General features: G+C 44.0%; 6 protein-coding genes across 6 annotated transcripts; 1 reads left to right on the forward strand and 5 right to left on the reverse strand.

Annotated features, from left to right (window-relative positions):
• Positions 1-120: 120 nt before the first annotated feature.
• Positions 121-2021, forward strand: O0I10_011020 (uncharacterized protein; the record flags this gene model as incomplete). Its single annotated transcript, XM_058490993.1, has 7 exons — positions 121-133; positions 193-345; positions 418-634; positions 687-836; positions 904-1250; positions 1314-1484; positions 1552-2021. The coding sequence occupies 7 exons, from the start codon at positions 121-123 to the stop codon at positions 2019-2021; spliced, it is 1521 nt and encodes a 506-aa protein (XP_058338283.1).
• A 133-nt stretch (positions 2022-2154) lies between these two features.
• On the reverse strand, positions 2155-3464 carry O0I10_011021 (uncharacterized protein; the record flags this gene model as incomplete). The annotated part of the gene is made up of 3 exons (XM_058490994.1): positions 2155-2309; positions 2371-2527; positions 2583-3464. 3 exons carry the CDS (start codon positions 3462-3464, stop codon positions 2155-2157), a joined length of 1194 nt encoding a protein of 397 aa, XP_058338284.1.
• A 201-nt stretch (positions 3465-3665) lies between these two features.
• Positions 3666-5339, reverse strand: O0I10_011022 (uncharacterized protein; the record flags this gene model as incomplete). Its single annotated transcript, XM_058490995.1, has 4 exons — positions 3666-4341; positions 4417-4632; positions 4704-4863; positions 4931-5339. The coding sequence occupies 4 exons, from the start codon at positions 5337-5339 to the stop codon at positions 3666-3668; spliced, it is 1461 nt and encodes a 486-aa protein (XP_058338285.1).
• Positions 5340-5799: 460 nt separating this feature from the next.
• O0I10_011023 (uncharacterized protein) lies at positions 5800-6482 on the reverse strand (the record flags this gene model as incomplete). Its single annotated transcript, XM_058490996.1, has 3 exons — positions 5800-5876; positions 5944-6225; positions 6287-6482. 3 exons carry the CDS (start codon positions 6480-6482, stop codon positions 5800-5802), a joined length of 555 nt encoding a protein of 184 aa, XP_058338286.1.
• A 1615-nt stretch (positions 6483-8097) lies between these two features.
• On the reverse strand, positions 8098-8481 carry O0I10_011024 (uncharacterized protein; the record flags this gene model as incomplete). Its single annotated transcript, XM_058490997.1, has 1 exon — positions 8098-8481. One exon carries the CDS (start codon positions 8479-8481, stop codon positions 8098-8100), a length of 384 nt encoding a protein of 127 aa, XP_058338287.1.
• A 462-nt stretch (positions 8482-8943) lies between these two features.
• On the reverse strand, positions 8944-9504 carry O0I10_011025 (uncharacterized protein; the record flags this gene model as incomplete). Its single annotated transcript, XM_058490998.1, has 3 exons — positions 8944-9265; positions 9340-9401; positions 9466-9504. 3 exons carry the CDS (start codon positions 9502-9504, stop codon positions 8944-8946), a joined length of 423 nt encoding a protein of 140 aa, XP_058338288.1.
• Between the last annotated feature and the right edge of the window lie 179 nt (positions 9505-9683).

Raw genomic sequence — 9683 nt, forward strand, 5'->3', positions numbered from 1 at the left:
GAGGGAAGGTCCAAGAGTGAGTGCGCGTTATTCGCTGGGAACGAAGCTCCTCGTCTACACCGCTGCTGCCTATTCACTTTTTCTCTTTATCCACTTCACTCTCACTCTCTCCCATTTATCATGTTTTGCGCCAGTAAGACTTTAGCAACAATCCACTCAATACGATCGCTCACACGTAACACTACATTCTAGTCTCGGGAGAAGCACCTGAAGAGCCTGTTGTCTCTGTCAAATCAGGTCATCTGTTTGAAAAACGACTCATTGAAAAGTACATTGCGGATCACGGCAAGGATCCCATCACTGGTGACGAGCTTACAAACGATGATTTGGTGTCTGTCAAAGCCAGTAAGTGGATGGGGACCCATGGGTGTAGGATCGATATAGGCAATCTAACTTTTTGTTTCCTTGGTGATTCAGATCCTGAGACGGTGCGACCGCGACCACCCAAGTTGTCTTCTGTTCCTTCGCTGTTATCATCATTGCAGAACGAGTGGGATAGTGTCATGCTCGAATCCTTTACTTTGAAGCAACAATATCAGCAAGTAAGACAAGAGTTGTCCCATGCCTTGTACCAAAACGATGCAGCAACGCGTGTTATTGCTCGTCTCAAGAAGGAACGCGATTCTGCACGAGAGTATGTCGAAAAAGATACATGCGTGGGCATGATGACTTATGATTTTGTATAGGGCACTTGCCAACGTTCAAGCTCATCTGGGTACTACTGCCGCAGCAGCACCTGCACCTGCTGCAGAGGAAAGCGACAAGGGAGCTATGGATGTCGATACTTCAGCATTGCCAAGTGATGTTGTCAACAAGATCAATGAGACAAGTGAGAGGTAAAAGAAAAAAAAGATATGATTGGAAAGGGGGGGGAGGAAAATGTGATTAACACATATAGTGTAGTCTTTCACAAGGTCGCCGAAAGAGAAAGCCACCAACTGAGCACACATCTATCGACGCTATCAAGACCTTCACTGAGACATCTACTATTCCTTCCATGCACTCGGCACGTTCCACTGGTATCACTGCCGTTGATTTGGATCACAGTGGTCAATTGATTCTTACGGGTGGCAATGACAAGCATGTGCAAATTTACAACAAGGCCGAGGAAAAGGTATTGGCCAATCTCACTGGTCATACCAAGAAGGTTACTTGTGTCAAATTCCGTGGTCAAGAGGTCGAGCATGATGTTGCATTGAGTGCTAGTGCCGACAAGCATGTGCGTGTTTGGGTGCCTGGTGGAAGCAAGGGTAAGATATCATTTGGACAAAATTCATGAAAAAAGAGTATTGAAGGTGTACAACGTGTTCTAGGTTATCATGTCGGTCACAACATTAACGCGCATGCTGGTGAGGCAACTGGTTTGGCTGTGCATCCTAGCAAGGATTACTTTGTCAGCTGTGGTTTGGATAGCAAATGGTCATTCTATGATTTCGACTCTGGCAAGTCCATTGTTGATGCTGTTGATCCCGAATACACTTCAGGTAAGAGCTCAAAGGAAAAGAAATGGGGTTTCTTTATTATAAGGTATTGACACATGTCTCTATCAAGGTTACACTTCTATTCAATTCCACCCTGATGGTATGATTTTGGGTGCTGGTACCGTTGACTCTGCTGTTCGTATTTGGGATGTCAAGTCTCAATCCATTGCTGCCACCTTTGGTGAACACACTGGCAAGGTCAATGCTTTGGCCTTCTCCGAGAATGGTTACATCCTTGCTACTGCTTCTGAAGATAACATTGTCAAGATCTGGGATCTCCGAAAGTTGAGCAACACCAAGTCTTTCACTTTGGATGATGGTTTCAAGATCAACTCGCTTTCATTTGATCACTATGGTCAATACTTGGCTGTGGGTGGTTCTGGTGTTCGTATCCTCAAGGCCAAGGATGGTTCTTCTTTGGCTTCCTTCAATGACAACACAGCTGATATTACTGGTGTCAAGTGGGCATCGCCTATGGCTGATTCTCTTTTGGCTGCTGGTCTTGATCGTACTATCCGGTATTACAGCGCACCCAATTAGAGAGAAATCATCCACCTTCCACCGATCCCTCTCACCCAACAACCCCCCTTTTTCTTTAAATTGCACAAGAAAATACACAAACAAACAAAAATATTTTAGCATAGTTGTATTTGATTTTGACAGAAGAGAACAATTAAAGCATGTCGTTTGTGGTTCGTATACAATTTCTGATCCATCGCCGTCTTCGTGTCAAACGTCCTTGTCGATCTTTGCCATTGCTCTTTCCTTCATACTCCCAATGATTGTTTGTATAGACCCATCCTCCTTCTTCAGGCGATACAAGAAACTCTATGAAGGATAGATAAGTGAACCATCCAATTCGTGTACCATGGGGATTCCTTTGATTTACCTATCCCTAGTACATCATCAATCCATGGACCAGTTGTATCAAGGTGCCAATTATCTTGCGACCATCGGTATCCTTTGGGAGCTGCCATATCTTCCTTTGGCTGTAGTTGCACTGAACCTGATAAATCAGACCATGGGTTGCGCTCTCCTTCAAGCATCTATGTATACAAGCCATGTCAATTTCTTGATACTATAATGTAGTCTACCCCTTACCTGAGGAGCAAATCCAGTGCCAGGCCACCATCGTTGATTCTCATAAAGCGACACTTGAACTTGTTCATCATTATTTTGACCAGTGCCTTGTTCTTGTGATTGCTGAACATGTTTTACAGGTTGTTGTTGCTGTCGGTCATTATACCAATCGGATGCGCCATTAAACATTTCTTGTGCATAAACCATCGCATCAGGTCCAAGCTCTCGCCAGCAGTACTTTGCAAATCGTGTATTGGCAAGGAACAATGAGCATCCACCAACCAAAGCACATAATCTCAATGGGATCCACCATACAATGATACCAAGTGCAACAGCTGATGCAAGTGTGGCCTGCAAGATCGACATTGTCAACTTTTCATCGGACCAATCAATATATCGCTGATAAGCAGAAGCAGTGTCGTACAAGTTGCTGATCTCGCCCATCATGTTTTGTAAGTTTTGCATGTTGCGTAAATACTCGGGTGATCCTTCACGTCTGATCTTGAGTAGATCTTGTTGCTTTTGATAGCTTGCAAGGAGTAAATGAAGAAGAATGGCGTGGGGTGCAAGTAATAAGAGTCGTGGATACATGCATACAAGAATGTATCCCACCATGGCAACCATGGTATCCAAGGGTTTATCCCAGCTGAGCAGGAGCAATACAGCATCTCGAAAAGCAAACATGAATCCACATCGTGAAGCGAAACGTACAAAGTTCTTGGCTGATATCTGTGCGTTCAAGGGTGGCAAGTTGGCGAGGTATTCATTAGGTGGATCGGGGCTGTCAGCGGCATGTAAGGCTGCAGTGACAATGACGCTTTGAATGTGTTCGGAGGTTGTTGCACGATGTGAAGGACTGAGTACAGCATTGGATGCTAGCGTTGCCTTGCCGACATGACTCATTGTAAAAGAAAGGAATAAAGGATCAGGAACACGTGAATTCCAAGGTGATTTTGTACTGGGAGAAAAGATCGATTTTAATTGGTCAAGCGGTGGAAGAAATGAGAGTGGAAGGAGTTGTCTAATGCATGATTGCCGCTATGATGATGATGCGTTGATATGGGACCAGGATATTAAATGAAGATTACGTGCAAGAAGGAATGATTACTGCTGATCAGGAATGAATTGTGCGAGATACTGTGCATGAGAATCACCCATCTTTGCCTTGGTACGCAACTCTTCAATCATCTGTGCACGACACCATCGTCTCAAATGTACAGCATCCTCTAGCTCTTGTCGTGGAAGAGCATCCAATCCAATAGCTCCTGAAATGACTGCAACACAAATACGCCATGATGCCACCACCTGTTTCAGCATGTCGTAACGTTTATCCACCAATGCCATGTGATACCAAGCCAGCAATGGGATCAACAACATTGCAAGTAGCAGACCCATCAATGTGTAATCAAGGTACTTCCATACTTGATAGGAGAGAGTAATGTATAAAGGCACGCCAATCACCACTGAAAACACCAGCTTGCTCTGTGCGACTGATTCTGTGTATTGCTCGTATCGCTCTGCAAGACGACCAAACAAGTAAATGGGCCAATTGATCATGATGCCGGGTAAAAACAAGGGTATTTGCACTGCCAATGCTGTCCACGTCGATGCCAATCTTACTACAGCCCGTGATAACGTGATTTCTTGCTTCTCATACATGCTGATATCCTGAGGACTTAGTCGCAATAATCGCAAATTCTTGGAAAACGTCAATAGTCGATCCTTGAGCTCATTGGGAGTATCCTTGTTCTCTTCTGAGGGTCGAAGTACATGGATCAAGCTAGTTGAAAAAACATATACACGCATTATTATATATCCCAATGAATATGTAATCCCTTTCCATCGCTTCTTTTACCTTTGTGATACCCGTACATAATCCTCAAGCTTTGTAGTATCAAAGAGAATAAACCGAGCGGCTGCAGCTGCATGAAGAGTATCCCAATCGGGGCTATTGATAGTGCCTTGCTCGACACCATGGGCGATTTTTGCAGTGAGATCCTTGACGGCAGGTTTGGGATTCAGCTTAAACTGTTCCAGGTCATGCGATGTAACACGAATAGGTTCTCCGTATCTTTATGGTAATCGGACGGCGTTAGTACACAAGAGATCAAACCACCCTTATCCGAAACATATTAAACTTACTCGACAACGACATCACTTCGCCACTTGTTCTTTGTTGTATAAGTAATGCCGACAGGTATCACCGTAAGTGGGATATCAGGTTGATGAGAAAGAAATTCAAAGGCTGCCCATGACATTCCATCCTTGAAAGGTAAATGATGCGGTAACGTATATGATGTACCTAATAAGTAGTATCCCCCTCTCCTGGTCAATGCTCCCATTTTACAACCACTATCATAAAAACATACCTTCTGGAAATAATGCAATAACACCTCCATGCTCAAGACACTGTAACGTATGTTCAAACAATTTGGCGTTGCTATGGGTCTTGGTATCCACGGGGAGAACACCTGCTGCATGTAACACCTTGCCAGCTATCGGTATCTTGAAGAAACGCGCCAAGGCCCAAAAGTGACAAGGCCTCTTTTGTGGAAACGTGGCAATGAGAACAGCTGGATCGAGGACCATGTTCATGTGGTTGGCGGCAATCAGGAGCGGACCTGTCGGGCTTATCGGTTTGCGGCTAATGACATGGACATGGCGAAAGTAGACCCATACGGCAAGTCGTGACAAGTACTTGAGTGCTTGATAGATGCGTGAATCATCGGATTCTGCCGATCGTGTCGAAGAAATAGGTTGCTGGGGTGAACGTGACATGAAGAAGAAAGAAAAATAAAAAAAGTGCGTGGGCAAGCGGGAAAGTAACAACGCTGTGTGCCGCGCAAGTCAAACACAAAGAAAATGTGGCCCGTTCCAACACATGAATGTCAAACATAAACGTTCCCTTTCCATCAAGCCCGTCATTATGATTTTACACGCTAATATCGTCATTTATTGTATAGCATTCATTGTCTTTTATCATTATCATGAAGTTGAATGTTACTAGTAGAGTAGCTGGTTGTATCCGCTTAAACGGACTACTTGGTTGTGTCATTTACTCAACCCAAGCCTTCATGTCACCGGCCGAATCAATGTCAATCATTGGTTGGAGGACAACAGCCTGCGTCTCATCTCAAATGCATAACATGGATCGCGTCAGGAATTTGCATTGCACTGCGCGTCACTGTTACACATGCTTGCCCAAAAGTGATTCCGCTTCCTAATGCACGTTGCTATACTACGCGCTTCTTCCTTTGCCATGGCAACCAACGATCGCACGAAAAGAAGGCCATAAGCCGTTTTGATAGCGATGTTCTAAATGGATATAGGCAAGATAAGAATCATTTGATTACGAATATCTTAATCTCTTTTGATCTCGTACCTTCACTTGCAACAAGCTGCGGAAGAGGAGCCATGTTCTCTTTGTCGCTTGCAACGATCTTCTTCACGGTCAACAGCGTATCCTCAAGTCGTTCCTCTAACCCATTGATATTAGGTGAGTGATAGAATTTCATGTATGCAGTATTTTCACTGTACCTTGAGCAGAACATTCGTACAAAATTTACAACCCATTTTGCACCGTTGCTTGATGTGGTTCCTTCCCACTGGCAGAGCTGCTTGGTGTGCATGACGAGCTTGTAATGTCGATATTGTTGATGGAAGGCTATAGAGACAAAGAAGTATTACACTTTGTTTCAACATGCATCAATATACGGTCTACTTACTACATGCTTCTTCCACTTGGTCAAGAGCTTGTTGGCTCGTCGCAAGAGGCCCCTTCATGTAACGGATCTCCTTCAGATCTTTCTTTAGCTCCTGCAATAGTTCCCACCGGTCTTTGTTTGGTGAGTGTGCATGATGGGCAATGAATAGCTGTCTAAACGAAAATCCATTGAGGAGCAATAGTCGAGTGGATGCCATTGTTGTTGTTTTGGACTTTGCTATATGCACCATGCCAAATGCACCATGCCAACTTCAGCACCCGACGTACGTAGACCATGGCACCGTAACCACAAGACGCATCATGGGAGATAGCTATATCTATTGAAAGTAACAAGGTAGCGTGTATGAGTAGTGACTCTTCAAACAACATGATTAGGCTTTACATTTTTATAAGGATCCAACGTATCACAATGAGGACGACGTCAACAACAATGGGAGCAGGATAACAAAGAAACCTTATGAATGATCACAACGATCAGCGCTTATTCGCAAGTTTGCAAGAAATGGGATACACACAAACCTTGGAAGTTTGATCTTGTAAGCAATCAAAGAAGAATGACAGAAGAAAGAGACGTGTGGGAGTACGATGGGCGGCGACAACATCCTTTTATTGTGCACTGTGGGCGTGGGCATTGTTGTCTGTTGGGGATGATGCATTGATAAATTGATCCATGAGCTGATAAAGTGATGGGGCGCAAGTCTGAGGAGCCTAGGTGTAATGTTGTCTATGCATACATCGTCAAAATTAGGGCGGGTGAATAAAATCTATCAACGAAATCAATCACTTGTAAGCCTAATGCAGGTGATGTAATCTATCAAGAAAATCAATTACTTGTACGCTACTTATTTACCAATGAGAGCCAATGCACGAAAACGTGTTGGAATCCAATGACAGCTCCATCCATGAAAATCCCAAAGAACCAGAAGACAAGTAGCTTGCTGAATAGCCCGCACACTATAATAGAAAAGGATGTTGGTTGGGATTGGAGCCAAAAAACGGATCATCCACTATTTACCATTGATAGCCATACGAATAAAACCCTGTTGACATCCAATGATAGCTGCATCCATCAAGAATCCAAAGGGAACAAGACAAGTAGCTCGCTGAATAACCCACATGAAAGAGGGTGTTAGTAGGCATTGAAAGAAAGAATGGACCATTATTTACCAATGACAGCTTCATGCATGAAAATTCCAAAGGACCAGAACACAAGTAGCTTGCTGAATAGCCAACGTACTATAATAAAAGAGGAGGTTGGCAGGCGTTGAAGAAGTGAATGGATCACCATTTACCAATGATAGCCATGTGCACGAAAAGATGCTGACATCCAATGACAGCTGCATCCATGAAAATCCCAAAGAACCTGAAGACAAGTAGCTTGTTGAATAGTCCGCATACTACAATAAAGGAAAGAGGTTGGCAGGCGTTGAAGAAGAGACCGGATCACTATTTACCAATGATAGCCATGTATGCACGAAATCCTGCTGATATCCAAATCTAGCCGATTCTTTGCAATCGTCCGCTTGTTGATAAGACCCGCTACGGTGGCATCCGCGTTGTAAGTTGTAAGCGATGGAACGATACTTGATGGGTATATACAGTGAGAAGGTTGAGTAATACTTGTACCACCAAAGATAGCATACTTACACGATGCCGAAGAGCCCTTACAAGGAGCGAGAACGAACCAATGTGCTGCCCAAGACCACATGCAAATCGAAAAATCATCCATCGAAAATCCCAAACCAGCATCCTAGCTGCGGAAGGGAGCACACTCAGTGATATAGCCGATATGAATGAGATACCAATCCTTTTTCATTGGGTATGGAATGCAGCTTGACGATGGAGTCCTTGACGAGATGCATGAATGCCCTTGGTGACACAAAAGACTTGAACGCGGGCCTTCACTTCTTGTTGATGACATGATCCATCCATAAGACACGTGTAGTTGTAGAGATCCATCAAAAGAATTGCCGATAACAAGAACCACCAAGAGATAGAAAGGTTGCTGATATCAAAGATATACAAGTTGTTCCTTGTTGCTGATGTGATCAATCGATAAGAGACCTTCATTTCAGGATGCCCACCGAATTGCCGATAACGAGAAGAACCAGATGATGGGATAAAGCTTGATATGGCACCAATCATATGCATGCTGTTGTTTGTTGCTGATACAATCCACTCACAAGAGACTTGCATTGGCTGACATTCTCCAGAGAAATCGCCCGTTGCTTGGTAACCAACCACCGAGACGCAATAAAGGTTGACACCACCAAAGGCATACACACTTCCCCATGGCTGACATGATTCACCTATAAAAGATGCACCATAAACAATTGTCCAAACTCATCCAACAATACTTAGCAATCATAGGTGTGATCTTGTAAACTCCAAAGCACCAAAAGACAAGCAGCTCTCTGCAGTGGTCCCTCTAAATAATGGTAGGCGTTTCAGCAAAGGTCTCCAAAGAGCATGAGAGTCCTACGTACCTGAATCACGCAATCATCACCCGCAGACTTGGGAACCAAATAGGCCATCAGGATGTAAAGCAATAATAAAAGCGCACAGCCAAAGAAACGTCATTGTACCGGCACTCTCCTGTGGATCGACGCGATGAAGTGCATCAATAGAGATACCATCTTCTCTCTAAAGGCAAGGAGATCAATAGCCGTAAAACGATGGAGCCGTGCGAACAGAGGATGCAATTTTAAATCCATGAGGCCGCAACAAGAGTCGCACTGTCCCCGGGCACAACATGTAGAGTTCCACAGGAAAGTATAGTACAATGACGTCCTTGACGTGCAGCCTTGATAATAATAGTATCGCCGAAAGAGGATTTGCCACTGCATGGTGTTTGGTAAGTTCACTTGAATCCAACCAATCCCACAATGAACCTCTTACCTTGTGGTGCTGCTCAATAGCATTCTTGTCACAAATGGAAACCGTATCTCCATGCCATCCATGTTGTCTTGCTGCTGTTTCACTGTAAGGTTCGTTAATTAACAATTTTCGCTTTGTAGATCCAATACCACGCATACCATTGAGCCAACCATATACCATTCTTGCTTTGAGATCCGTATCCTGTTGCTGCCAGAGGTACCATCATCCAACATGTTCACCTACCATAAACGCAATGTGAGATAACAAGTAAAACCAACCCACACGCTTTTGTTGTCAGCATACCCAAAAGAGGCAATGTGAAGACGTCTTGAGAACTCTCATTGTGGACATCTCGGTAAGGAAGGCACACGACGCCCTGAACCATGGTGATCACAAGGAATTGCAACCAAATACACCATCCGAAGGCAATACAATAACCAACCTGCAGTGCCAAGGTATGCCACCATATGTACTATACTCTCATTGGATCCTGAAATTGGCATCATAAGAGATATCCACCT

This window comes from Lichtheimia ornata (assembly GCF_029851405.1).
Source record: "Lichtheimia ornata isolate CBS 291.66 chromosome Unknown scaffold00080, whole genome shotgun sequence".
NCBI classification, from domain to species: domain Eukaryota; kingdom Fungi; phylum Mucoromycota; class Mucoromycetes; order Mucorales; family Lichtheimiaceae; genus Lichtheimia; species Lichtheimia ornata.